At 59.4% G+C, this 27333-nt stretch overlaps 4 protein-coding genes and 1 pseudogene across 6 annotated transcripts in view; 4 read left to right on the forward strand and 1 right to left on the reverse strand.

Moving 5' to 3' along the window:
* Positions 1-5069, forward strand: part of NLRP6 (NLR family pyrin domain containing 6) — a 35554-nt gene extending 30485 nt beyond the window's left edge. Inside the window, 4 exon segments of the mRNA XM_073022639.1 lie at positions 560-652; positions 1782-1952; positions 2030-2197; positions 2682-5069. Coding sequence (XP_072878740.1) covers positions 560-652; positions 1782-1952; positions 2030-2197; positions 2682-2823 — 574 coding nt within the window. The 3' untranslated portion in view covers positions 2824-5069.
* Positions 5070-5703: 634 nt separating this feature from the next.
* PGGHG (protein-glucosylgalactosylhydroxylysine glucosidase) lies at positions 5704-12328 on the forward strand. 3 transcript variants are annotated; one of them, XM_037998732.2, is made up of 14 exons: positions 5705-5865; positions 6333-6750; positions 7077-7287; positions 7364-7799; positions 8570-8689; positions 9142-9273; positions 9538-9649; positions 9815-9887; positions 10018-10154; positions 10245-10378; positions 10478-10573; positions 10747-10844; positions 10915-11126; positions 11219-12328. In XM_037998732.2, exons 2-14 carry the CDS (start codon positions 6492-6494, stop codon positions 11317-11319), a joined length of 2121 nt encoding a protein of 706 aa, XP_037854660.1. In that variant the 5' UTR covers positions 5705-5865; positions 6333-6491; the 3' UTR covers positions 11320-12328. The 3 variants fall into 3 exon arrangements, with proteins under 3 accessions (XP_037854661.1, XP_037854660.1, XP_072877297.1); XM_037998733.2 differs by lacking the exon at positions 11219-12328 and having other exon boundaries at positions 5704-5865; positions 11027-11127; XM_073021196.1 differs by lacking the exon at positions 5705-5865 and having other exon boundaries at positions 6058-6750.
* A 2688-nt stretch (positions 12329-15016) lies between these two features.
* Positions 15017-16337, reverse strand: IFITM5 (interferon induced transmembrane protein 5). The gene is made up of 2 exons (XM_008001923.3): positions 16116-16337; positions 15017-15534 (listed from the first exon to the last, which is right to left on the reverse strand). The coding sequence occupies exons 1-2, from the start codon at positions 16299-16301 to the stop codon at positions 15322-15324; spliced, it is 399 nt and encodes a 132-aa protein (XP_008000114.1). The 5' UTR covers positions 16302-16337; the 3' UTR covers positions 15017-15321.
* Positions 16338-24163: 7826 nt separating this feature from the next.
* On the forward strand, positions 24164-25450 carry LOC103241750 (interferon-induced transmembrane protein 3). The gene is made up of 2 exons (XM_073021327.1): positions 24164-24552; positions 25121-25450. Exons 1-2 carry the CDS (start codon positions 24304-24306, stop codon positions 25271-25273), a joined length of 402 nt encoding a protein of 133 aa, XP_072877428.1. The 5' UTR covers positions 24164-24303; the 3' UTR covers positions 25274-25450.
* Positions 25404-26825, forward strand: LOC140713196 (uncharacterized; annotated as a pseudogene).
* Positions 26826-27333: the final 508 nt, after the last annotated feature.

The raw sequence follows: 27333 nt of genomic DNA on the forward strand, positions 1-27333 counted from the left end.
ATGTCCTGACAATAAGTTCTGGAACACACGATGCCCTCTGTCCTGAGCCTCTGCACTTGCCCTTCCCTCCACCTAGAATATTCTCAGTTTGCTGCCTGTCCTACAAGTCTGCCCTGGCTCCCCCCGCTGGCTCCAGAAGTGCCCTTTTGACCATCCTGCTATGACATCTGCCCCACACCTCCACCAGACCCTCAGCTCCTCCCGGGCAAGGCTTTTGCCAGAGTTCCCTTGAATTTAGCTCCAGTTCAGCCCCTGCCCAGGTGCTTGGCATCTGTTGAGAGGATGAATGTCACGATGTTGGCAGGGACTGGGCCTGGGGACCCAAAGACCCATGTGGGGGATGTGGGTGACACTCAGACACCCCAGGGGGATGGTGCCTGGACCACAGATGAGTGGTTTTGCTCTGGGTGTGGTGGGGGGAGTGTGAAGGGAGTGGCTCAGCATGGAGGTGAGGAGGAGGGGCAGCTCTGAGACCCCAGGACCAGAGATAGGCAGGAGTCCTTTCTGCGAGGCACTGTGAGGGGCAGGGTGGGCTTCACCTTCCTCTCTCTCCCAGCAGTTCTCGAGGCACCACAAAACAACTGCCAGCCTCCCTTCTTCATCCACTCTTTCAGACAATGACTGACCCGCTGTGTCGTCTGACCAGCCTCACGTGAGTGGCCACACCCCCAGCCCTTCCTGTGGAGCAGACTGAGAGCAGGATGCGCTGGGAGAGACGGAAGTGTGGCCTAGGAAAGAAGGCTGAGGGGTCAGGCCAGAGCCTGAGGCCTGTGGGTGCTGGGACTGGCAGGCTCTCCTCACACAGAGCGCAGGGAGGAGGGGGTGGGGCTCTGGAGCTTCATTACCAGGTTAGGTACTGGTAGGAAAAGGTTCGTCCTGGTGTGAGTGGAAAGCAGCGAAGCGTACTGAGGGAGGGATTAGAGAAGACAAGAGTGTACTTTCCTTCTGAAGGAAGGAAACTGCCGTTGGAAACTGCTGGGTTCTTAGAAGCAGTGGAGGAAGGCGTTCAAGCCCAGGCTCCGAAGTCAGGCTGACTGCAAATCCCAGCCTGCTTCTGTGTGCCCAGTGGCAAGTCCGTCTGTCCAAGCTTCCATTTCCCGCCCTGTGAAATGGAGCCGGTAGATCTAGAGAGTTGGGGTGAGATTTAATATGGCCACACATGTACAGTTCTTACATGGCAATAACTTTCCAGTCACTCTTAGCTACCACCAAGTGAGCAGAAAGGAAGAGAAAATCTAGGAACTAGTACTGATGATGAAACGGGTACATCTTCCATGGATGGCGACTCAGCAGATTAGCTTGGTACGGGGGTGGGGGTGTGGCAATCTGGACATAAGCATAAGAGCCAAAAAGGTGATCGCATTTGGCCCAGCAATCCTGCTGGTAAACTAAGATGTTCAGCACACCATTATTTATAATGGCAAAAAAAAAAAAAAGAAAAGAAAAGGAGAAACACCACAACTCCCCAACCATCAGGACTGGCTGATGAAATAAACTGAGTCGGCCACCTCAGCTTGGTGGACAATTGTGCGGCAAACATGTTGAAACACGTCTCAGCTCACCAAAGAGCTCGTTGAGAGTGTTGTAGGGAGAAATGGACACAGCTCCCGGGGGTGCGTGGTGACAAAGGGCACGGCAGGCTCTGTGGGGTCCAGGGAGGGATGTGGTGCCAACACATCTCTCAGCTGAACCTTGGGCCACTGGGGAGCAGGCAGTTTGTCCAGTTGGAGGTGGTGTGGTGGCTGAGGCGCCCACAGGTAAATCTACGTGCTTGACCACAGGCTGTCCCACTGCAAAGTCCCTGATGCAGTCTGCCGAGACCTCTCTGAGGCCCTGAGGGCAGCTCCGGCACTGACAGAGCTGGGCCTCCTCCACAACAGGCTCAGTGAGGCAGGACTGCGTATGCTGAGTGAGGGCCTAGCCTGGCCCCAATGCAGGGTGCAGACGGTCAGGTGAGGCCTGGCTTGGGAGGGACCATGGGATGACCCCACCACCACCCCAGCAGCTCCTGAGGTCTGCCCTCCCACAGGGTACAGCTGCCCAGCTCCCAGCAAGGGCTCCAGTACCTGGTGGGTATGCTTCGGCAGAGCCCCGCCCTGACCACCCTGGATCTCAGCGGCTGCCAACTGCCTGCCCCCATGGTGACCTACCTGTGTGCAGTCCTACAGCACCAGGGATGTGGCCTGCAGACCCTCAGGTGGAGGCAGGGGTGGGAAGGGTGCTGGGGACACAACCCGTCAACCCAGGTGGGGGTGGGTGCTTGGGGGCTTCCCCTGAACCCTGAAGAGGAGCCTCTCCCAGGGACCTCCCACGTGACAGAGCTCAAACACCGACCTGGGAGCCCATCCCTGACAGGCCTGCCCTCTGAAGCCCTGGCCACAGCTCCGGGCCTTGACCACTTTGCCTGACCAAATGTTCATCTGTTGTCTGGTGCCCATGGCCGCACCCTGGGCCAGTGGCCCCGATACCCCTTTGCCACCCCCAAGGCCTGGCCTCTGCCCCTCCCCTAGCCTCTGACAAACCTCTCAACTGACACCGCCTGTCCGTGAGTGTCTGTGGCACAGCTAAGCCAACAGCCCCGTCACTGGCCGAAGCTCGGCTGCTCCCACAGCCCTGCCCGCAAGCCCTGGCTGCTTTCCCCCACCGCTGACCCTGCTTCTGCTCTGTGTGTGTGGCTGCAGGCTGACCTCTGTGGAGCTGAGTGAGCCGTCACTACAGGAGCTTCAGGCTGTGAAGAGAGCAAAGCCGGATCTGGTCATCGCACACCCAGTGCTGGACGGCCGCCCAGAATCGGCCACCAAGGAACTCGTCTCAACCTTCTGAGGCACTGGTGGCCAGAGCAGGGTGGAAGACCCTAGTCAAAGTCCCTATGGAGAGAACGGCCCACTCCAAGGGCGGGAGGACATTGCTCTCAGCCTCTGGGAAACTTCTGAGCCGAGAGGCCCGGGACAGGCATGTGGGAGGCCCAGACATGGCATCCTGCCCCGTCCAGGACAGGTCCAGGATCTGCCCCTCTCTCCATACTCTGGGGGACCCCTTCTCCCCCGGCCTCACCACTACTGCACCCACCTTCCTCTCCTGGGCCCCTCCAGCCATTCCCCTTGAAGACACCCCCCAACCAACCCAAGCCACAATAATGATGGTGAGAGCTCCTACCTGGGGCACAATGACCCTTCTCTGCCCAACTCCCATCTGCAGTGTGGCCCAGCAGCCCCCAGGACTGTGCCCCTGTAGACCGAAGGTAGGCAGGTCACCGTCCCTCCCTGTTAGGAATGAGACCATCCCTGAGGCTGTGGCCCAGGCCCAGAGGTGTCCAGGGTCTGAGACCTTTGGGAAGGGAGACTAGGGCAGGGTAGAGACAGAGCAGAACCCCCGTGCTGGGTGGGAGGCATGACCACGTGGCGGATGAGCAGCCCCCATGCACTGATGATAAATTCTCCTGTGCGCTCATTTCTGTTGGCTTCTATGACACCTGGCCAGCATGGTGCAATCCAGGTCAGTGCTCACAGTCTTTCCAGCATCCCACTTTGACAGGGCAGGATAGTGGCCCCCAGTTCCTCAATGAGGAAAGTGAGTCTCGGGGGCAGGCTGACTGCAGAAAGCGCTGCGACAAGGGCCTTGATGGACAGGACCAGCAGCGGACAGTCCTTGAATCCTGGAGTCTTCTCTGCTCAACCCTACTGGGCTGCTGAGACTCCAGTCTGAGTGGGGAGGTGGGGGAGACTCTAGATTCAGCCCCATCGCTTCCGAGGGGAAATCTCCTGCTATAACACAAAAAAACCCTGTCCTCCTAGACTTGGCATTCTAGGTAGGAAAACAACATCTACATGATACATAGTATAATACTACATATATATATATATATACACACTACATACACAACACACATGTATGTGATACACAGCGCAATAGCACAAATACGTATATTATACGTATACGTGTGCCAGGTGTGGTGGCACGTGCCTGTCGTCCCGGATACTCAGGAGGCTGAGGCAGGAGTTCGAGGCTTGAGCCTAGAGTTCGAGGATGCAGTGAGCTATTAGGTTGGTTGGAAAGTAAGCAAAAACCGCAATCACTTCTGCAACAACCTAATATGATTTTGCCGCTGTACTCCGGTGTGGGTCACAGAAAGAGACCCCATCTCTAACAAGTAAATAAATGTGTGTCTGATACATAAATACACACCACAATCAATAGGCCTATGATGCCTAAACAAGTAACAGTGTAATAAAGATGCACAGGTGGGGCTGACAAATGCTGCGGAGGAAAGTAAGGCAAAGCCTGGGACTGGTGGGAATGCAGCCAGGGTTTCCTGTTGCATGAAAGGGGGGTCTGAGGAAGTCTCATTGAGGACTGGCCATTTGAAACCCCAAAGGAGTGAGGGGCAAGCCCCAAAGAGGTCTTGAGAAAAAGTGCTTCAGACAATGATGCTGCCAGAGCAAGTCAGGCAGGGGAGTGTGCCTGGAAAGTTCTAGAAGCAGCAAGGAAGCCAGGTAGCCGCAGTGGAGTAGGGAAAGGCGGCCTCGGGGAGATGAGGTCAGGGAACCAAGGCAGGTGCAGGAGAGGGTTTGCGGGTGGAGCTTGTATGAGGAGCGCTTTTGGGCCATCCTCAGTGAGTTGGGTGCCATGACTGCCTTCTGGGCAGAGTGCAGGGTCTGCCTTAAATGTTGGGGGTGGAGGTGGTCTGTTCACAACAAAGCAGAAGTTGGGAGCGACTGAGCCACTCCAGGAGGAGGTGTGGGCGGATGGAGGGGGAGCCACAGGACCTGCCCATGGGTTGAATGGAGTGTGGGTGACAGACGGGCAGAGGTAAACCAGGGTTCTTGGCCTGGGCAGCAGAACGGGTGCAGTTATCCTCACCTGTGCTGGGGAGGCTGTGGGAGCAGCAGGCTTCCGAGCACGTGCTGGACTCCGGCGTCTCTGGCTGCACCCAGTGGTCAGGACGGGGACATGAGGGCCGGGTCAGGGAGCGTGAGATACAAGGACAAGCGGGCCCAGGGCTGAGCCCAGCAGTGTCCAGGTGGGCGGTGGCGTTGAGATGGGAATTGGGAACTGCACGGGTGGTTGCAGGAGGATGGAAAAACCCAAACAACAGCTAGAACAGGACGGAGGCAAAGGAACCGCAGGATAACAGAAAACCCCAAATGAGGGCGAGAAAATGGCCAAAACCCCGTGCGAGGGACACGTCCATGACCCTCCCGGCAAAAACCCAAAGGAGGGAGAAAGGAGGCAGTCACGGCGGGGGCCGGGGTGTCCCTGAAATCCCCTTCTTTTCCAGAATCCCTAAAGATTATTCCGCCCCCAAGGAGGAGACCCAAGCTCCGCGGAGCGCGGCGGGTCTGCGCCTTCGCTTCGCCTCCTGCCTCTCGCTTCCTCCGACCCCACCCTGAGTTCTTTCTCCGGACGGTGTCGAGAACCCGGGCGCCGGCTGGGGCTGGGGTCTCACTGGCATCGGAGCCCCCCGAGCCCCCGGCAGCAGCGCGGCGAACATCCGGGTGGAGGCGGCCGGGAGGGCGCAGGGGGAGGGAGAAGGCGCGGGAGGGAAGCCCCGGCCCGCGGGCCCCACCCACAGCCCCCCGGACACAGCTCCGGGTCCCGGCTCGAGCTCCGCGCACTCAGGGCGCTGCGTGCGGGAAGGCCCCGGACGCGACCCAGGGGAGCCGGGGCTGCAGCCGCGAGTCCACGTCCCGCCCCCGCGCCCAGCGACCGCCCCCGCCGCCCAGCGACCGCCCGGGCCCTCGGGGGCGGGGACCGCGGGCCTTCCTGGTGGCGCGGCAGCCGGGCGGCTCCTCCTTCCCCCGGCCCTGGCGTGGAGCAGAGGGACACAGGTTTCCACGCTGGCGCCCGGCGACGGGTGGGGCTGCGGTGAGTCCCAGAGGCCCCCGCCCCGCAGCTCCAGGCTTCCTCCCCGCTGCCCCCCGCCCGCCGCCCTCCCAGCCTCCAGTCCCCCTCCAGCGACTCCAGCCGCCCCATCCTCCCTCCCGACCCCCGCCTGCCCCAGTCGCCCACATCCCCGAGACCCCCACGCGCCCAGTGCCCCATCCCCCCAGGGCCCCTGGCAGCCCCAGACTCCCTCCCCCATCCCGCCCAGCGCTCCCCCGTCACCGCACACACCCCGCCCTCGTCCCCACTTCCACTTCCCACCGACAGACGCGGGTCCCGACCTCAGAGGGTGGGGGCAAGACCGGGGCTGTGGGGGCGGTCTTTGGGAAAGCGGGGTTAGGACTGGAATCCTGAGGTGCCGGGTGGGAGAGACAAACTTAGGGACTCAACTGGGCTCCCGGAGATCAGCCTCAGGGGTCTGAGCTCCGTTCCTGGGTGTTTCCTCCTAGGAGGGGCCTCAGGAAAATCGGGGCTGCCCAGCTGGTTCTGCAACTCCCCCCAGTTCTGAGGGAGGCTTCAGGGGGTTACAGACGGTCTCAAGAGGGAGGCTCAGCCAGTCCCGGGGCCCCTGAATCCCCATCAGGCCGCTCAGGGCCAGCGGCATTTCCATGGAGGACTCCGGCGAGGACCCCACCACGTTTGCTGCCCACTCTCTGCCCAGTGACCCCCGTCTCTTGGCCACTGTGACCAACGCATACCTGGGCACACGAGTGTTTCATGACACGCTGCACGTGAGCGGCGTGTACAATGGGGCTGGCGGGGACACGCACCGGGCCGTGCTGCCCAGCCCCCTCAACGTCCGGCTGGAGGCCCCTGCAGGGCTGGGGGAGCGGCTGACCCAGACCTTTGCCCTAGACACCAACACAGGTAGGCCGCCTGGCCCGCCTCACCCCTGCCCCAGACATTGTTTCCTGAGTTTACACAGGAAGTCTCACTAACACAGGAGGCCCCAGAGGCCCGCAGGGTCCCCCTTTCCCGCTGCCTGGAGGCCTCCTGTGCAGCTGTAGCAAGAAAGAGCAGCCCAGGGTCCGGAGAGATCCGCCTCATTGTGGGGAGAGGCCACGGTGGGGGGTCCCGGAGGGATGTGCCTCATTGTGGGGAGAGGCCACGGTGGGGGGGCCACTCCTGCCCCAGGGAGGCCGTAGCTTGGCCACCCACCTGGAGTGGTCCTGCCTTCCCTTCTGCCTCCCCAGGCTCCTTTCTTCACACCCTGGAGGGCCCCCACTTCCGGGCCTCGCAGTGCATCTATGCGCACCGCACACTGCCGCACGTCCTGGCTTTCCGTGTGTCCATCGCCCGCCTGTCCCCCGGGAGCGGGCCCATCACGCTACTGCTGTCCTCAGCCTTCTCCCTGGAAAGCCCAGACCTGGACCTGCACCAGGGTCCTGACTTCCAGGGAGCCCGGTAAGGAGGGGGCTGGATTTGCGGCCGGGGAGTTCGGGAGGGAGCTCATCCCTGAGGCATGGCCATACTCTCACAGGTACCTGTATGGCCACACGCTCACCCCTGAGCAGCCCGGGGGGCCACAGCAGGAGGTACACATGCTGTGGACACCAGCACCCCCAGACCTGACCCTTGGGGAAGGTGAGGAGGAAAGGACGTGGGACTTCCTGACGGTGGTGGGCGGCAGCCAGGCTGAGGCTCAGGCCTGCCTCACTGAGGCCCTGCAGCTGCAGGCCGCGGGAGCTCTGTACACGGCTCACGCACAGGCCTGGGCCCAACTCTGGGCAGAATGTGGCTTGGACGTGGTGGGGCCCCTGCCGCTGCGCCAGGCCCTGCGTGGCTCCCTCTACTACCTGCTCAGTGCCCTACCCCAGCCCAAGGCCCCAGGATACATCTGCCATGGCCTCAGTCCTGGGGGCCTCTCCAATGGGAGCCGTGAGGAATGCTACTGGGGCCACGTCTTCTGGGACCAGGTGAGCATTGTACACCCAGCACCAGCCACACAGCAGGTGACACCTGGAGGTCCACGGTCTCTGCCCTCCCTGGGATCAGGGCTGTGGCTGGGGAAGCACAGGGACTGTGGCAAAAGGGAAGGGGCCTGGAAAAGGTGGCATCTCAACAGGAGGGTGGCAGAGGAGTGATCTAGGTGAGGGGAATGGAAGGTGCAGAGACCAGAACTGAGAGGGCCTGAGGCACCTGCGTTTACCTGAGGGCCAGTGAGCTGCAGAGACCTATCAGGACGGGGACCTGTGGGGACTGGGAATACTTGTGTGGCCGCTGCGTGGAGCCCGGTGCTGGAGGCCGGCGAGGGTGACGGGACACTGAGGGCACAGGGTAGAGGGGCGTGATGGCTGCTGGGCATGCAGGTGTCAAGAGTGACGGCGCTGGAGCTGAGCCTCCCTGTGCTGCTGCTGTGGCGTTTCTTTGATGAGGCTCCCAGAGGCGTTCACTGCGGGCTGGCCGGCCTGAGACCACCCATGCCCATATTCCGGCCGAGCCTCGGAAGCCACACAAACTCCGGCTGGGGAGGCGAAGTGTGGGGCTGAGGACCAGAACTCCAGGAGCCTCCGGGCTGGAGACAGAACTGGGTGGGCAGGTGGGGAGGGTCTGCAGATCTGAGTGGGCAGCAGAGGAGGAACCCAGAAGGCGCCAGCAGTGGAGCTCTGCCAGGGCAGAATGTGACCCGCAGGGGCGGGAGCAGTGAGGGCCTGTCCGGAGCTAGAACGAGGGACTGTGCTCTCAGGACCTCTGGATGTTCCCGAATATCCTGATGTTCCACCCCGAAGCCGCCAGGGCCATCCTGGAGTACCGCATCCGCACGCTGGGCGGGGCCCTGGGGAATGCCCAGAACCTGGGCTACCAGGTGAGGGGACCTGGGCACTGGCCACAGAGCCTTGCAGGGCCTGCAGCCCCCACACCCTCCCAGGCCTGTATCCCTCTCCCCAGGCCCCCTCTCTGGACAGAGCTGGGATGTCCTAGATTCCCCACCCTGAGGCTTGTGGGGCCTCAGCAGCGCCCCCACCCACACCTGAGAGAGAGAAGAGGTGGGAACCGCAGCAGGGCTGGGACCCTGCTTTGGCCCAGGACCCCCTGGGGTGCCCCTGCCGCCCTGCGCCAGGGTCAGCACTGGGTGAGAACTGGGCAGAAGCCACGTGGCCCCCAGTGAGGACGTGCAGTGGGCACTTCTCTCAGTAGCATCCACCAGGGTACCTGGCGCAGGCCGTGCCCCCCTCCTCCAGGGCAAGGGCATGGGAAAGTTGATGGGCCACCCCTCGCCTCCAACAAGGCCAAGTCTGCCCCCTCCCAACCCCTCAGGGAGCCAAGTTTGCCTGGGAGAGTGCAGGCTCCGGCCTGGAGGTTTGCCCTGAGGACATTTACGGAGCCCAGGAGATCCATGTCAATGGGGCTGTGGTGTTGGCCTTCGAGCTGTACTACCATACCACCCAGGTGAGGTGTGCCTACCCACCATTCCTGCAAGGGGGGGCCAGGCAGCTGGTGTAGCCCCCACTCCTCGTGGCTCCCTGTTTGGGGCCAGTCCTGGGGAACTGGCTGAGGATGGGTGTCTCAGTGCCAGGCCCTGTTTGGGGCCGGTCCTGGAAAGCTGGCTGAGGATGGGTGTCTCAGTGCCAGGCCTTGCTTCTGGGCACAGACAGGCCACTGGGAATGCAAGTGACTGGGGCCCTGGCCTCTGTGCCGCCTCCTGCTCCCCAGGACCTGCAGCTCTTTCGAGAGGCTGGTGGCTGGGACGTGGTCAGGGCTGTGGCCGAGTTTTGGTGCAGTCGTGTGGAGTGGAGCCCCAGGGAGGAGAAGTACCACCTGAGGGGTGAGGGCCACGGTGGGGAGGGGCTCAGGGAGGAAGGGTGGATGTTCCCAGACTCGGCAGATGTTTTCAGACACCTCACGTGTGCCAGCCCCACGCTGACCGCCGGCGTGGAGGGAAGGCCTCTGAGGCTCTGCACTGAGCACCATCTTGGACTTGTGTGTCCAGGAGTCATGCCCCCCGACGAGTACCATTCAGGGGTCAACAACTCTGTGTACACCAACGTCCTGGTCCAGAACAGGTCAGACACAAGATCCCCTCACCTCACCCCGCCCCTGCCCCAGCTGGAGACCTGCCCCGGTGCCCCCACTCGGCAGGCAGCAGCTGGAAGCGCAGGGGTTGCAGCCTCCCCCACCTACCTCCACCTCCAGCCTGCGCTTTGCTGCTGCCCTGGCCCAGGACCTGGGTCTGCCCGTCCCCAGCCAGTGGCTGGCAGTGGCTGACAAGATCAAGGTGCCCTTTGACGTGGAGCAGAACTTCCACCCGGAGTTCGATGGGTATGAGCCTGGTGAGTGACCCCTTCAAGGCCTCCTCCCCTGCCGTTGAGACCCTCGAGTCTGTCCTGGAGCACCCCCCAATCAGCAGCACCTCCACGTAGGAGAGGTGGTGAAGCAGGCAGATGTCGTGCTCCTGGGATACCCCGTCCCCTTCTCCCTGAGTCCTGACGTTCGCAGGAAAAACCTGGAGATTTACGAGGCTGTGACATCCCCCCAGGGCCCCGCCATGACCTGGGTGAGCACCCTGGAGCTGGGGGGCTCCTGCCTCAGTGGCTTCAGTCTTCTCTGCCCACGCAGTGGGCCTCACCCCGTGTCCTGCTACCTGTGACCACAGAGCATGTTTGCTGTGGGCTGGATGGAGCTGAAGGACACAGCGCGGGCCCGGGGCCTCCTGGACAGGAGCTTTGCCAGCATGGCTGAACCCTTCAAGGTCAGCCTGGCCACGCCTGCCTCCCACTGGGCCCCTCGTGGTGGGAGTGGAGCCCGGCCTCAGAGCAGGCACGGCAGGGTGCACCCCTGGAGCTTCCTGCCGGATCTTGGGACAGCAGCCCAGAGAGGACGGTGTCCGGGGGGTCCTGGTGTCAGCTGCCGTTGCCCCTGCAGGTGTGGACTGAGAATGCAGACGGGTCAGGTGCTGTGAACTTCCTGACAGGCATGGGGGGCTTCCTGCAGGCGGTGCTCTTCGGGTGCACGGGGTTCAGGTAAGTGCAGAGGCTGGCAGAGGGCAGCCCGTACCCCCACCTGCCGCCTCACAAACCTCTCCTCCCGCAGGGTCACCCAGGCGGGTGTGACCTTTGACCCTGTGTGTCTGTTGGGGATCTCCAGAGTGAGCGTCTCTGGCATCTTCTACCAGGGAAACAAGCTCAACTTCTCTTTCTCCGAGGACTCCGTGACCGTGGAGGTCACGGCCCGAGCAGGGCCCTGGGCTCCCCACCTGGAGGCTGAGCTGTGGCCGTCCCAGGCCCGCCTCTCCCTGTTGCCAGGTAGAAGACCACTCCAGCCCCCAAGAGAAGAGCCCAGGCACCTGTGACCACAGGCTGTGCCCCTCAGCCCCAGGCTGCCTCTCTCCCTACAGGACACAAGGTCTCCTTCCCCCGCTCTGCTGGCCAGATACAAAGGGCACCCGCGAATCTGCCTGGGAGTTCCAGCTCCGGGTTCCCTGGGAGGACTTTTTGAAGATGTTGGGTACCTGCTCCAGAGCTGCAGGGCCCCCTCTGGGTCACCCTAGGTCCCTCCAGCCCCACTGAGTAACTCACCGTGGACCCTGCCCCTGAACAATCAGGAACGTCGGCTTCAGAGATGCCTCTTCCTTCCCTCTGGCCACTCCTGCACCCACTCCTCCTGGGCACCCTCCTAGCCTGCCACCCCCTCACCTGCAGCCAGGCTCTCAGGGAAGGTCCACGCTGCTTGGCCTGAGTTCAACGCTTTCTGCCTGTGGCCTGGACTCCTGTGGACCCCCGTGGGCAGGTAGCTTCCCCGTGGCATCCCCACACCGCCTCTGCCTGCCCCTGTGGACTGATGCTGTCACGCACTGTCCATGGCACCGCCCCGAGCTCCTGAAGCCAGGGTCTGAGCCGACATCACCTCTGGCCTCTCATCCCCTACTCTCCTGAGAGCCGTGGTCACAGCGGCCAGCCGCTCTGCTGAGAAGGCAGAGAGGCAGATGCAGGCCTCAGCGGGGAGAGCAGGGATAAGGGCACGAAGGAAGGGGACTCGGCCCCCTTCAGAATTCCTCCAGACTCTCAGGTGCAGCTTTGCCAGAAAGGAACTTTTCACGCCATGCGGCTGTGGGATTTAGTCTCAGTCCCAGGCTCCTCTTGACTCTGGGCAGCCGTAATCAGGTTGGGCGGCCTCTGCCACAGGGTGGGGTGGGATGACTCTCTTTCCTCAACCACGCAGCTTGTGAGGACGGGTGGGGGAGTGGGAAGTGGGAAGTCACCAGAGAACAGGAGAGGGATTTGAGAGCGAGACTCCAGCGCTTTCCACAGACCAGCCAGAGGGGCTGGAGCCAGACGTGCATGGGTTCAAGGCCCTGGCCCTGCCCAGTCTCTGTCTCGGGGCCTCAGCCCCAGTTTCCCAAGAACAAGATGTGACGGCGTCTGCCGCTGAAACCCTGATGAGGACCAGGCCCGCTGCTCTGCGGTCAGCCTGAGGAATTAAAGCTTTGGTGCTGGGAAGAGCATTATTCCTCTGAGGAATTGTGCTTTCTTCCTTCTGAAGTAAGGGCCGTGCCCTGGGTCCCATTTCTCCTTCCACTTGAGTCGGGAAGTGCAGCAACTTTGAGGCTCACGCTGAGAAACGTGGGTCCCCTCGCGTCTGCACCTCCCTCCTGCACTGGTGCTGCCGCCGCACCCTGTCCTCAGAGGACGAGACTCAGGGAGGGAGGGAAGGAGGCAAGGACGCCTGTGGAAACCTCTTTCAGGCAGCTCTGGGGTCTGGGGATCAGGATGCCTGGGTCTCCCAAGGCCTGTCTCTGCCACTCTCAGCGGCTGCCAGAAGCAGCGTGTGGGGGATGCGTGTCTCCAGCGCAGCGCACCCGCGGCCGAGACCAGCACGCAGAGGCTGGCCAGGAGTCCTCTCGGCCACCCTGACAGGAGCCGCGTAGAGTGCAGATGGCTGAGACCTGTGGACACTGCGTGTCTTACAGCAGCTTGCTTGCTGGGGCTCACGGCCACAGTGGAGAGGGGCTGCGGGTCAGGGTGCAGCCCAGCGTGCGGTCCAGTGCCGGGCGCGAGCCTTGGGGAATGCAGCCTGACGCCTCCATGTGGCTCCCCCGTCCCCTATAGGCTCCCTCAGCTGCAGAGCTGGGTCCCATCCAACGCTGCCGCTGGGCAGCGAGAGGCAGAGGCAGGTTCCCTGAGGGAAGCATGGGCCCCTTCTCCCACCAGGGTTGTCCCAGCAGGAGCTCATCTTTGCAGTCCCAGAGCCAGGGTGATGTGGGCACAGGTGTCAGGTCAGGGTGGTCGGTAGCCCTGTGCCCGCAGGAGAGATGTGGCCTGAAACCTGCTGCATGTGCATGCCACATACATGTGTGGTCACCTCTGCACATCCTGAGGTGACCTTTCTGGGGGGTTGTGGTGGCCAGTGCATGTGTGCCGACCTGGCTGATCAGGGTTCATCCGCCTGCCCAGGAGCCTGAGCCTGAGGCAGGGAGGTGCTGGTGACTGTTCCCCCAAGGTGGCTCACCCACAGCACTGGGCATGGGCCAGGTCGTCCCTGCCCCTCAGTAAGCCTGGGGACTGGCAGACCGTCTCATCCCTGGGGACATGTATCCAGCCACACATGGGCTGACCCCCTTCTAGCCTCAGCATCCAACACAGTTTGGTCCCTTCTCAGGCCATCCTGGGGCTCGGGGCGGGCACACTGTCTCTATCCCAAGGCAAGCACAGGTGGGCACACTGCCCTTGTCCTTGGTCCGCTGTGGGACTGGCCCAGGCTGGCTGGGCCTGCACTGAGTCCCGGCCACACCTGCTGTCGGCTGCAGGCATATCACAGATAGGGAGCGCTGCCCAGGGCTCCAAGTAGACCAACTAGATAGTTTCCCACCCACAGCCCAGGAAGATCCAGCAGGCAAGGGTGAGGGAAGGGCCCCGGGGTCGGGTGCTCAGAATCCCAGGCCACTCTGCGGTTAAGCACCACCTCCCGGCAATGGCTGGCCTCAACGAGGCCCCAGGGCCTCCCTGCAGCCCACGGTGTGCATGTCCCTGGAGCTCTCCCATCACCAGGCTGTGGTGGGGGTGTGTGGGGAGGCAGCGGTGCACAATGCAGGTAAAATCATACGAGAACATGCACCCCATGGTGCACACACCCATACACCAAGGACTCGATGCAGGTGAAATAATGTGAGAGGCCGGGCGCGGTGGCTCAAGCCTGTAATCCCAGCACTTTGGGAGGCCGAGACGGGCGGATCACGAGGTCAGGAGATCGAGACCATCCTGGCTAACACGGCGAAACCCCGTCTCTACTAAAAACACAAAAAAACTAGCCGGGCGAGGTGGCGGGCGCCTGTAGTCCCAGCTACTCGGGAGGCTGAGGCAGGAGAATGGCGTAAACCCGGGAGGCGGAGCTTGCAGTGAGCTGAGATCCGGCCTCTGCACTCCAGCCCGGGTGACAGAGCAAGACTCCGTCTCAAAAAAAAAAAAAAAAAAAAAAAAGAAATAATGTGAGAACAAGCATCCAGCACCAGGGGACTCAGAAAATGTCGCACACACACCCATTTTCTGCCTTTCTGGATACAGTTTGGTTGGTGTGTGTGTGTGAGAGAGAGAGAAAGGGAAGCTGCTATCCTGCCCACGTGTGTGTGTGTGTGTGTGTGTGTGTGTGTGTATCCAGCCCCGCCCATGGGATGGTCCCCGCCCTGCCTTTCCAGTCACCCTCACTGGCCCAGGGGGGAGGGAAGCCGCCGTGGGAACTGGGATTTCTCAGAGTTAAGGGGGCACGCAGGGTCATGGGGACAGAATGACCCAGAAGGAAGGAGGCATACACCAGACCCCAGATGGGGCCCACACACAGGCACGGACCCTCACGCAGACTGCGAGCACGCACACGCATGTGCACAGAGAGATGGGGCGGGCACACGTGGAGTTGGGACGCACCCATGATGTTCTGGGGCACAGGCCACTAAACCACAGAGCAGCAGAGATCAAAGGCCTGGGCTTCAAACTTAGTTTAAAATACTCTGGGCCTCCACCCCATAAGCCACAGGCCGCCAGTGGTTGAGAGAAGGGGACCGTGGGGGCAGGGCAGGGCTGCTGTGCTGCTGCTGGGGGCACTCCCACCGTTCACTCAGGGTCGGCCTTGGCATTTGGCTCTTTGCTGGTCCCTAGGGCAGCTCCTTCCCCGACACTAGGTAGGAAAGAGACCCAGGAGGCACTTTCTGGAACCAGGCACTTTTAATCATGGAACCGAGGGGCCTGGAGTGTGAGGAGGGAGGGGCAGGGCTGGGGGCAGAGTTAGGGCCCGGGAACCCTCAGGTTAGGGTGAGGACCCTGGGGTCTGACTAGGTCAGCGTCAGGTGCCCATGCTGGGGCTTGAGGGCCCCAGGTTCAGGATGGGGCAGGGATGGAGGCCCCACAGAAGGAGGGCCAGGCTCCAGGGAGTCACTACTGAGCCCCAGGGGCAGCAGCCTGGGGTCAGTGTCCTGGGGCTGGGACAGGACCCAGATCAGGACCCAGCCTGTCAGTCATAGTCCCCATCGTCAAATTTAGTGCTGAAGAAGGCAGCAGAGTCCTTGGCCAGCCGGGCCAGGTGCAGGGCACCAGTCACCACCAGCCCCAGGAGCAGCAGGGGCGGCACCAGCGTCCACATTGCGGCCAGGATGTTGTAGCACTTGGCCTTGGAGCCAAAACGCCGGGCCGCTTCCAGGTCGCCAACCACCTTCTGATCTCGGGCCTGCAGAGAGACCGCAGGGCCAGATGGCTTTGTGTCCTCGGGGTCTGGGGGCCCTTCCCCACCCCCACTCAGGGCACCTGGAAGGCCCCTGCTGGACCCAAAATCTGGATGGAGGGTTGTGGCCTGAGGAGATACTCCCCGGGGCCCCAGCTATGGACCCAGGGGCCGTCCCAGGCCAGTGTCAGCCTATGCGAGCTCTCTACCGGTGAGGGTCCTCCAGGGTGCTGAGACACCCCCAACCCTGCCACCCACGGGCTGAAGTCAAAGGGACCTCTGTTCAAGGAGCCCCCAGCACGTGAACCCCCCTTGATTGCAGAGACCTCTGTGGGTGCCTCCCAATGACCTCTGTGCTCTTGGACGCGCCAGACCCCCTTAGGAAGAGGCCCCGTGTTTAACGGAGAGTCCCCCGGCCTCGCCTTCCTGAGGAGCTCCTTCCAGGCCGTACTGATGATGTCCCCTTCACAAGCAGTACCCACAGAGCCCCTCAGACAAGCAGAGCCCCCCGCCGCCCCCAGCACAGCGAGGACCCCCCACGGAGCTCCCCACCCGTCCCCCCCCACCTTAGTAGGGCCCCCGCCCACCTTGATGGAGTAGGCCAGCGCCAGGAAACCAAGGCAGCACAGGTTCAGATAGAGGGTGCTGAACACTGACCAGATCAGGTGGTCTCGAGGTGGGGGGTGCGGGGCCCCCAGTGTGAGGGCTGTGTGGGCACCGGCCTTGCTGGGCGTGGGGGCCCGGGGGTCCTCGCGGGGATACGCGGTGTCCATGGGTTCCAGCGCCGTCTCTTCCACACTTAGACTGGTGCTGGGAGGGTGGGCACCCACTCACTTATAGCCCTGCCGCCCTCCCGGCCCAGCCCCTCCATGCTATATATAACACAAATTACAGCCTGCAGGCCGAGGGTGCGGCCCACCCCTTAGCCCCCACCCCAGGGAGCCCCTGTCCCAGGCTGCCTTGGACCACCCAGCAGGGCCCCTCCTGACAGACATCCCCCCCTTGGGAGGCCACTGCTGGGCTGTGGCAGAGACCCCCACCCACACACCTCATCCCCCCCACCCCCATCAAAGGCTGCTGGCCTTTGAGTGGGCAGTGGGCAGACCATTGGCCAGAGCCCCCTCCCTCCAGGCCAAGAGGAGTGGGAGGTGCTGCCTCAGGGCCACGGGTCTCACGGTTCAGGGACGTACAGGAGCCCCCTCCTCAGAGCCAGAGCTGCTGACACCGCAGCCCCTCCATTCCCAGAACTCAGAACTCAACTCTGCTCCAACACTCTCCGAGCAGGAGCCGCGCCCGAGGAGCGCCGGGGTCCCTGTCCCTGTAAGGGGGAAAGGGAGGGCGGCTGCCAGAGGGCGCGCCTGAGAGTAGAGAACCGCATGGGGGGAAAGCCAGGGGGTGCAGCCTGTTAAGAACCCGCAGGGGACCCCCAGGGGCCAGCAGCAGCTGTTAACACTGGTGGCGGATGCAGAGAGCCTGTGGGCGCCTGTGGTGGACACTCCCCTCCTCAGCCTCCTTGGCTGCCCTCCCTGGCCCAGAATGTCTGTGGTGAGTGGTCCTGCTTAGGGCTCAAGGTCCACCCCACTCTTGTCTCTGTGGCTGCAGATGCCTCTGCGTGCTGACGACTCACAGTTATGTCTTCAGCCCAGACTGTCCCCCAAAGACGTTGGTTTGGTCCCCAGCTCTGGACTCACACACACTGCTCTGTGGACCTCCACCCACTTCCCAACAATAGACCCCGGATCCTCCCTCCAAACCTCCTGTGCCCAGCCTTCACCTGAGCAGTGGCGGCAACTGCACCCGGCCAGAAGGCTCAGCTTCCCAGTCTCCCAGTTGGCCACACTCCCGAGCACCCGGGACTGAGCTGCCCTCCCTCCTCCAGGACCCGCACTCGCCACCGGCAGGGGATGGTTGGGTAGGGGGTTCCTTGCTGCTGTGCTTGAACCTGTGAATCCCAAATATCTGAGACAGGTCTCCGTTAATTTAGAAAGTTTGTTTTGCCAAGGTTGAGGACGTGCCCATGACTCAGGCTCGGGAGGTCCCGAGGGTATGTGCCCAAGGTGGCCGGAGCACAGTTTGGTTTTATACGTTCCAGGGAGACAGGAGACATCTGCCAGCATGTGTAAGATGAACATTGGTTCAGCCTGGAAAGGCAGGACAATGCAAAGCAAGGCGGGGAACACTCGAAGTGGGGCGCTTCCCGGTCGCAGGTACATAAGAGACGAAGGTTGCATTTTGCATTCTTTTGAGTCTCTGACTTGCTTCTCCAAAGGAGGCAATCAGATACGCATTTACCTCAGTGAGCAGAGCGGTGACTTTTTTCTTTTCTATCTTACTTTTTTTTTATGAGACGGAGTCTTACTCTGTCGCCCAGGCTGGAGTGCAGTGGCGCTATCTCGGCTCACCGCAACCTCTGCCTCCTGGGTTCAAGCGATTCTCCTGCCTCAGCCTCCCGAGTAGCTGGGACTACAGGCAACCGCCACCACGCCCAACTAGTTTTTGTATTTTTAGTCGAGACGGGGTTTCACCGTGTTGGTCAGGATGAAAAAAGCTAACTGTGTAAAGTATTTAAAGAGGTTTGTTCTGAGCCAACTATGACTGACCACGGCTCATGACACAGCCTCCAGAGTTCCTGCAAACAGAGGTTTGCAGAGTTCCTGTACCAGAGGTGGCCGGGCTACAGCTTGGTTTTATACATTGTAGGGAGACAGAAGTTACAGGCAAAGACATAGATCAATGCAAGTGTCAACGAAAAGAGTCCAACTCTGTGAAATATTTGAAGAGATTTATTCTGAGCTAAATATGAGGGGCCATGGCCCGTGATGCGGCCCTCGGGAGGTCCTGAGAACATAGGCCCAAGGTGGTCGGGGCGCAGCTTGGTTTTATACATTTTAGGGAGACATGAGGCATCAATCAAGTCCATTTAAGAAATACATTGATTTGGTCCAGAAAGGCAGGACAACACAAAGCCTGTGGGGCGGCGGGCGGGGGAGGCGGCAGTGTTCCAGGCTATAGGTGAATTTAAACATTTTCTGACAATTGGTTGAGTTTGTCTAAAGACCTAGGATTGGTAGAAAAGGAGTGTTCCGATTAAAATCAAGACTGTGGCTGGGCGTGGTGGCTCATGCCTGTAATCCCAGCACTATGGGAAGCTGAGGCGGGCAGATCACAAGGTCAGGAGTTCAAGACCAGCCTGATCAACATGGAGAAGCCCCATCTCTACTAAAAATACAAAATTAGCCGGGCGTGATTGTAGCAGGACGAGCGGCAGACAAAACTCCTCAGATACCAAGTTAAAGAAGGAAGGGGTTTATTTGGCTGGGGCATCCGCAAGACTTCTGTCTCAAGAGCCGAGCCCCACCCCCGAGTGAGCAATTCCTGTCCCTTTTTAAGGGCTCACAACTTTAAGGGGGTGTGCGTGAGAGGGTCGTGATTGAGCAAGCAGGCGTATGTGACTGGGGGCTGCATGCACTGGTAATTAGATCGGAACAAAACAAGATAGGGATTTTCACAGTGCATTTCTGTACAATGTCTGTAATCTATAGAAAAGAGAACCAGTTAGGTCAGGGTCGACCTTTAACTACCAGGCCCAGGGTGCGGCACCGGGCTGTCTGCCTGTGGATTTCATTTCTGCCTTTTAGTTTCTACTTCTTTCTTTGGAGGCAGAAATTGGGCATAAAACGATATGAGGGGTTGTCTCCTCCCTTATGATGGCGCCTGTGATCCCAGCTCCTCAGGAGGCTGAGGCAGGAGAATCGTTTGAAACCGGGAGGCGGAGGTGGTGGTGAGCTGAGATCGTGCCACTGCACCCCAGCCTGGGTGACAGAGCGAAAGACTCTGTCTCAAAAAATAAATAAAAAATAAAGATGTGGAGACCAAAGTTATTTTGAAGTCTTTCAGTGGCTGCCCTTAGAGACAGTAGGTGACAAATCTTTCCTATTCAGATCTTAGTTAATCGCTTCAGGATTGGGAGGGTCTGGAAGAAAAACACCTAGCTATGTTAATTGAGATTCTTTATAGATGCAAATTTTCCCCCGACAAGGAACAGCTTTTCAGGGCCATTTCAAAACTTGGCAAAGAAACTTGTTTTGGGGGAATTTTGATTTTCTTCCTTCTTTTTTTTTTTTTGAGACTGAGTCTTGCTCATGTTGCGCAGGCTGGAGTGCAATGGCGCAATCTCAGCTCACCGCAACCTCCGCCTCCCAGGTTCAAGCAATTCTCCTGCCTCAGCCTCCCGAGTAGCTGGGATTACAGGGATGCACCACCACGCCCGGCTAATTTTGCATTTTTAGTAGAGACGGAGTTTCTCCATGTTGAAGCTGGTCTCGAACTCCTGACCTCAGGTGATCCACCTGCCTCAGTCTCCCAAAGCGCTGGGATTACAGGCGTGAGCCACCGTGCCCAGCCCTTGTTTCATAACGTTATGCCAGAGTCAGATTGGAAAGTAAGTCATGATATATAGGGTTAAATAAAACTTATCTGGTTGGCCGGGCGTCGTGGCTCATGCCTGTAATCCCAGCACTTTGGGAGGCCGAGGCGGGCAGATCACCTGAGGTCAAGAGTTCAAGACCATCCTGGCTAACACGGTGAAACCCCGTCTCCACTAAAAATACAAAAATTAGCCGGTGTGCTGGGCTTGGTGGCTCAAGCCTGTAATCCCAGCACTTTGAGAGGCCGAGACGGGTGGATCACGAGGTCAGAAGATCGAGACCATCCTGGCTAACACGGTGAAACCCCGTCTCTACTAAAACTACAAAAAAACTAGCCGGGCGAGGTGGCGGGCGCCTGTAGTCCCAGCTACTCGGGAGGCTGAGGCAGGAGAATGGCGTGAACCCGGGAGGCGGAGCTTGCAGTGAGCTGAGATCCGGCCACTGCACTCCAGCCCCGGCGACAGAGCGAGACTCTGTCTCAAAAAAAAAAAAAAAAAAAAATTAGCCGGTGTGGCAGCGGTGCCTGTAGTCCCAGCTCCTCAGAAGGCTGAGGCAGGAGAATGGCGGGAACCGGGAGGCGGAGCTTGCAGTGAGCTGAGATTGCACCACTCACTCCAGTCTGGGCGACACAGCAAGACTCCGTCTCAAAAAAAAAAAAAAAAGAGTTGGTTAGTCGAAAGAAATTCTTGAGTTTAGATAACAGGGGCTGTGGAAGGCGAGGTGCTTGTTACGCAGATGAGCCTCCAGGCGGCAGGCTGGAGAGAAGGATGCTAAATATCTCTTTTCCACCCTTAAAAAGGGCTGTTAGTTAAATGTTAGGAAAAGACCTAGAAAGGGAAGGAGATTCTCTACAGAATGCAGATTTCCCTAATAAGAGACAGTTGTGCAAGGCCGTTTCAAAATATGCCAAAGAAATATATTTTGAGGCTGGGCATGGTGGCTCACACCAGCACTTTGGGAGGATGAGGCAGAAGGATCTCTTGAGCCCAGGAGCTGGAGACCAGTCTGGGCAACATAGCAAGGCCCCGCCTCAAAAATAAAAATAAGTTTATTTTGGGGGTAAATAATTTTTATTTCCTTCAGAGCCTGCTATTTGTTGTGAAAGGAAAATAAATATTGGGATCCCAAAATCACTGAACCAAAAGGAGACGTCACGCTGGGAAATGCTTAGGGCAAAGCTGCCGCCCTTCTGTTCCTAAAAATGGCGACTGCCAAAACAAAAAAGCTACAGACTCGCCTCACAATTTGTCCACAGGGAAATTCCTTGCGGGCAAAAGACAAATAGAACTCAAAGTCACCCTTCTCGCTGAGATAATGTGTATCTGATCGCTTCCTTTGGAAAAGCTCATCAGAAACTCAGACGAATGCTATCCTTTGTCTCTTCTCGACCTGTGATCTGGAAGCCCCCTCCCCACTTCTAGTTGTCCCGTCTTTCCAGACGGAACTGACGTCGCACATATATTGATGTCCACGTCTTCCTATAAAACCAGCTGTGCCCCGACCACCTTGGGCACCCTGTCAGGGCCTCCTGAGGCACTGCCACCTGTGCATCCTTAAACTTGCTCTTAAATTGACGGAGAACTTTCTCAGATATTTAGGGTCTACACTGTCATGTGACGCTGTACCACAGTCAGGTTGGAATTTGGTACCTTATTGCCTCGAAGAGTCTGTTTTGTCACTACTGTGAGCTTTATCTCAGTGTTACTGCTGGTCGGTTGTACCTAAACTCCACAGGGAGGGGATATCAGTAGGCCTGTCCAACCTGCCTTCCCTTCGAGGCTGTGAATTCAGTTTTTCAGGTTTGTTTGGGACTCCCTTGGCCAAGGGAGCTCCATTCAGTCATGGGGGCAAGGGGGCTTAGATATTTATTTTTGGTTTTCAGTCAGCACTCCCGTCCAGTCGGGGGCTCCAGACCATGAAGAGGGAAGGTGTCCCCACAGCACAGCCAGACACAAATCCCAGGACATCCTGTGTGTGGGGGAGACACAGCCCAGGATAGAAGGCGTGTGGAGGCCTGGACGTGCCTAAGTCCTTAGCGCTCACCCCAGCCAGCAGAAGGAAGAGGACTTAGGGACCCAGGCCTGACGACGGACTCCTGCAAGTGGACATTAATATAAGACATTAGTATCTTACTTTCAGGGCCGGCAGTGGTGGCTCACACCTATAATCCTAGCACTTTGGGAGGCCGAGGCTGGCAGATCACCTGAGGTCGGGAGTTCGAGACCAGCCTGGGCAACATGGTGAAACCTCGTTTCTGCTAGAAGTACAAAAATTAGATGGGCAGGGTGGCAGATTACCTGTAATTCCAGCTACCCGGGAGGCTGAGGCAGGAGATCACTGGAACGCAGGAGGCAGAGGCTGCAATGAGCAGAGATCGCTCCACTACACTCCAGCCTCGGCACCATAGCGAGACACCATTTCAAAAAGAAAAAACACTTTACTTTCGGGATACAATTGAGGCAGGAGAATAGGGTCTGGAGGCCATTTCACACTGTCTTCCTGGAATTAGGAAGTCTTACTCCCTTTGCAAACCCCCACTTCTGCATGGCAGATGGGAAATTGAAAGTACCTCTGACTGGCTTTTTCTAATCAATCAGACATTTGCATAGGACTGTACCCTTGTAACTTAATTGAAGCTTCTGATAGGAGGACAAGTCTTTGCATAGAAGTACAACTTTGTAACTTCACTTCAGCCTCTGATTGGTGACTTTCTGCAACGATTTCATTGTCATTTTAAAAAATCATTTTTTATTTCCAAAAATAATTTCATTTTGAAAAAAATCTCTGCTTTTGTTGTTTCATTCTTTCCTTGCTTTTGTGCATTCTGTACAATTCTTTGTTCAAAACGCCGAGAGCCTGAACACCCACTTCCAATCACGCAATCCTTGCTGCGTGGCCTGGAAACCATCCCGTAGCAGGGGCGTTTAACGTCGAGAAGCACTGTGATTCGACAGTAGACACAGTCGTTGTTAAAGTTAAATCTTTTAGATCTTATAAATTATCAATAAAATTTATCCTATAGAGCTAAAGTCATCATTACTCAAACACATCACTCTGCAATTACACGGCTGCACGCTACTGTCATGTGAGCTCCGGAGGTCACTGATGTGGACCTGACCACCCGCTGCGGTGAAAGGCTACAGCAGGGAGAGCAGCCGCCCATCTCTGCAAGTTCCACCTTCAGCGATGTCCTCTGGGGAGTCTGGCCTGGTGGGCAAATACGCCCAGGAAAATGGGCCCATGTGGCACATCAGGAATTAAACAGGTCACGCTGCACACAGGCCTACAGGCCACGTTCCCGCCCCTGTGACCCCTCCCCTGCCAGCCCTGCCCACACTGGCCCCTCTGACCAGCCAAGTGCACAGCATCGGCTCAGTTTACCGCAGTAGCCTCTGCCAAGGAGGGTCCAGGAAGAAACCCAGAGGCCACACAAGGTGTTTCCACAGGGAGGACGTAACCTCAGGAGCTGCTCAGAGGCACAAACCGGTTCATGGGAAAAACAGGCGGCAACTGCAGGAAGCAGCTGGCACCCGTGTGAGGACCCAGGGAAGAGGCAGAGATGATCAGAACCTGGAGATCTGGAGGGTGCCCCAGGGACCAGACACCCAGAGCTCTGGGCAGCGTGGGTGCCACTGGGCCATGTGGAGCGGCTCTGGGAGGCTTCACCCAGGTGGGCCTCCAGGGTAAAGGGCCATGGCTCCTAACTCCACCGTCCAGGCCTCTGCCACTGGCATCCCACAGCCCGCTCTTCCGTCAGTGCTCCCCAGAGTCCCCGTTCCTGGGCCTGGAGGGCTCCTTTGGGACAGGCAGCGTTGGCCGCCAGGCCTCTGACCTGCACCAGGAGACACGGGGACCTTTAGCCCCCACACCCGCACGGAGCAGGACTGCAGCCCCAGGAAAGGACAAGGCATTTCAGCAGATGAGGCCTGCGACAAGTGAGGCGAAGGCTTTGAGGGAACTGCTGTGGGACCTGGCGTGTGGAGGCACCAGCACAGACCTGGCAGGAGCCCTGAACCGGGACAGTGAGGTCCTGCAGCTGCTGGCCTGGGGTGTGGAGACTCCCAACGTAGGGGAAGTCTCCAGGACCCCCACACCCCTAACAAGATGAGAAATGTGCTCACTTGGGCTCTAGAGAGGAAGCCCCTCAGCCCTCAGCCCCTCCTTCCTCCCAGTCCTAAAGTAATTTGATCCTCAGGAATTTGTTCCGCCCTCATCTGGCCCCGGCCAACTCTGCATTTGCAAATGCCAGGAAGAGGAAACTGCTGAGAAATCGAAACTACTGGGGAAAGGGAGGGCCCACTGAGAACCATCCCGCTAACCCGACCACCACTGGCCTTCGCAGGACACCATGAACCACACGGTCCAAACTGTCTTCTCTCCTGTCAACAGCGGCCAGCCCCCCAGCTATGAGATGCTCAAGGAAGAGCACGAGGTGGCTGTGCTGGGGGCACCCCACAACCTTGCTCCCCCGACGTCCACCGTGATCCACATCCGCAGCGAGACCTCCGTGCCCGACCATGTCGTCTGGTCCCTGTTCAACACCCTCTTCATGAACCCCTGCTGCCTGGGCTTCATAGCGTTCGCCTACTCCGTGAAGGTGCGTGTGGCCCCAGGGAACGCTCAGAGGGTCAGTGAGCCTGGAGCTCCACCTGCCCAGAAGCTGCCTGGGGTGGGGACTCGTGTGTCCCTGTGAGTGTGAGTTTGTGTGCACCTCTGTCCCGTGTGTGCCCACGTCAGTAGCTTTGTCTATGTGATCTGTGTGTGTGTGGCTTGGGGAATCCGCCCAGTGCAGGTCTAGGAGGAGGCTCCAGGAGGCTGGCTGGCTCAGAGTTTGTCCCCAGCGATCCACTAGCCCAGAGCAATTCTCCCTACAGCCCAATACCAGAAATTACACCCTCACCTTCCAGACTCGCACCCAGGCTCTCCCAGAAAGTGAGAAGGGAACTCACAGGCGACTTCACCCCGTGGTGGGGAGAACAGCCTGTGCTGGGGCCCAGGCAGAAGGAGAATGAGCCCCGAGGCCCCTGGAGAGTCTGAGCCAGAGTGAGGAAGGGGAGGGGGTGGTCCCTGATCTCAGAGTGGGGAGGAACCGGGGGGAGTGGGAGCCACAGCACATGGCTCTCAGCTGAGGGATCCTGGTCCCCTCACCATCTCTTCTCCTCCAGTCTAGGGACAGGAAGATGGTTGGCGACCTGACTGGGGCCCAGGCCTATGCCTCCACCGCCAAGTGCCTGAACATCTGGGCCCTGATTTTGGGCATCCTCATGACCATTCTGCTCATTGTCGTCCCAGTATTGATCTTCCAAGCCCATCAATAGGTCAGGAGACATCATTCAGGCCAGGAGCTCTGCCCATAACCTGTGTCCCACGTGCTCCACCTTCCATTCCTGGTCCTGCCCCCAGAGCTGAGTCCTGTGTCAGTCCTTTATCCTCACACACTTTTCTACAATGGCATTCAATAAAGTGCACATGTTTCTGGTGCTGCTGCGACTTCACCTGGGGAGGGGTCCTGCTGGTTCTAAGATTAAATGTGACGCGAAAGGTTCTTGCCTTAGCCACGCCACCAAAGAATTGGTGTGTCGGCTGCCTGCCACAAGTGATGGAGACACGGACCAAGAGAAAAAGAAACTGTAGGCTTTATTGAGCAGAATCACAGTACAAAGATTCCACGGTGTGGAAGGGGTCCCAAGCGTGTAGCCACTGCTGGTTTTGGGTGATTGCCTCTTAAACTCTTTAAGGAGGGAAACACATGCGGCGGGAAGATATTACCAGAGCAAGAAACAAAGGCAGTAAATTATTTTGTGATGTGTCTTAGATTTTGAGGAAAACCGGAATTGCAACTTACGTTTTATCTAATTTTATCTATTTTATGACCTTGCAGCGGCATAGCAAAGGAGACAGGATCTCACAGGACTTTACAAAGTATGTTCACAAGGAATTGGAATTGGGAGCATAGATAAGGTCTGCTGGTCACAGAAAAAGGGGTTTTTAACATTCTTTTTAGTTTTAGGGGAGGGGGAAGGAAGAGGGAGAGAGGACACAGGGAAGCTTACAGCAGAATTTTCGATGTTTATAGCTTTCTTGGGGAAGAAAACACACAAACAAATCCTGGTGTTAGGAATACTTTAGGCATATATCTTCAATACTATTCATCTAGGACCTAAGGAAGAGCCGACGCAGGAGATGGGGGTTTCACAGCTTTCTGAGCCCCTACTGGACCCAGGACGCCCAGCTGGCCCCTCCTTTCATGAGTGGTGTGCTCAGCCCCTGCACTGCCCCTTCTGGCCTCTGCAGCTCTTGGGGACCGGGCAAGTGCTCAGGCCTTCTGGTTTCCGGCCTCCTGCTGTGGGCAGCAGCTGGATCCAGGGCCCTGGGAGGAGTTCCTGTGTCCTGGAAGTCTCAGCTCCGACTCAAGGTGGGCTCTTTTCGGGAACGTCAGTGCTGAGTCAGGGACACCCTGGGCCCAAGGATACTCTCTTGGCCTGTGAGCAATCCAGGCTGTCGGCTGAGGACAGAGGGAAGGGCTTGAGCCCCCAGCAGGGCCAGGAAGGGGCAAGGTGGCACCGGCTCCCCAGCTGCTCCCAGGCCCTGCTCTGTGGTGCTGGGGGCCTGGCTTTAGTTCCTCGGGGTGGAGGGAGCACCGAGCTGTCTGGAGCAGCCAGTCCTGCACATGTGGGCGGCTCAGGCCCCGTGGGAGGGAGGGGGCTTTGTGCCCAGGGCAGCAGCTGAAGGAGCCCCGGGCCTCGTAGGCCCTCCTGGGTGACCCAGGTGCTGCTTCGTGGCAACTGCCGCCTCCAGTCCAGGGGGCATCGTCCCTGCTCCCCCGCGGTGGGGGCGGCACAGGAGCAGTGGAGCTGCCCTCATGCAAGTTCCCTCCACCCGGGTCTGGCCCCTGGACAGACTCCCCCGCCCCGACCTGGTTACAGCGCCCTTCCCCCGTTCGGTCTCCGGTGTGGGCGTCTGGGGTGCCCCGTGGGCGGCCGCGGGAGGAGCTGGGGTGGCCACGCGCGCCCGCCCCGCCGTCCGCCCCCGGCGCCAGGTCTGGATCTACTCCCCGTCCCCTCCCGTGCCCGCCCCAGACCCGGAGCCGCGCTCTCGGCCCAGGGGTCCAGGCGCCCTCTCCCCTCGGGGTCTCCCGGAGCTGAGTTCCGAAGGGGGCGAACTCCGAAGTGGGCCCGGGTGGGGGGCGCGGCCCCGCCGGGCGGGGAGGGAGAAGCGGAGGAGGCGGGAGCTCAGCGGCGCCCCTGGCGGCGGCCGGCGCAGGTGCAGGTCCCGGGGGAGGCTCCGCCCGCAGCCCGGACCCCGGGGGGTGCGCGGGACGCGGACCCGGAGACCCGCAGCGCCTGCCGAGCACGGGCGTCCCTCTCCTCCCCCTCGG

Source organism: Chlorocebus sabaeus, chromosome 1 (assembly GCF_047675955.1).
Source record: "Chlorocebus sabaeus isolate Y175 chromosome 1, mChlSab1.0.hap1, whole genome shotgun sequence".
Lineage (NCBI taxonomy): Eukaryota > Metazoa > Chordata > Mammalia > Primates > Cercopithecidae > Chlorocebus > Chlorocebus sabaeus.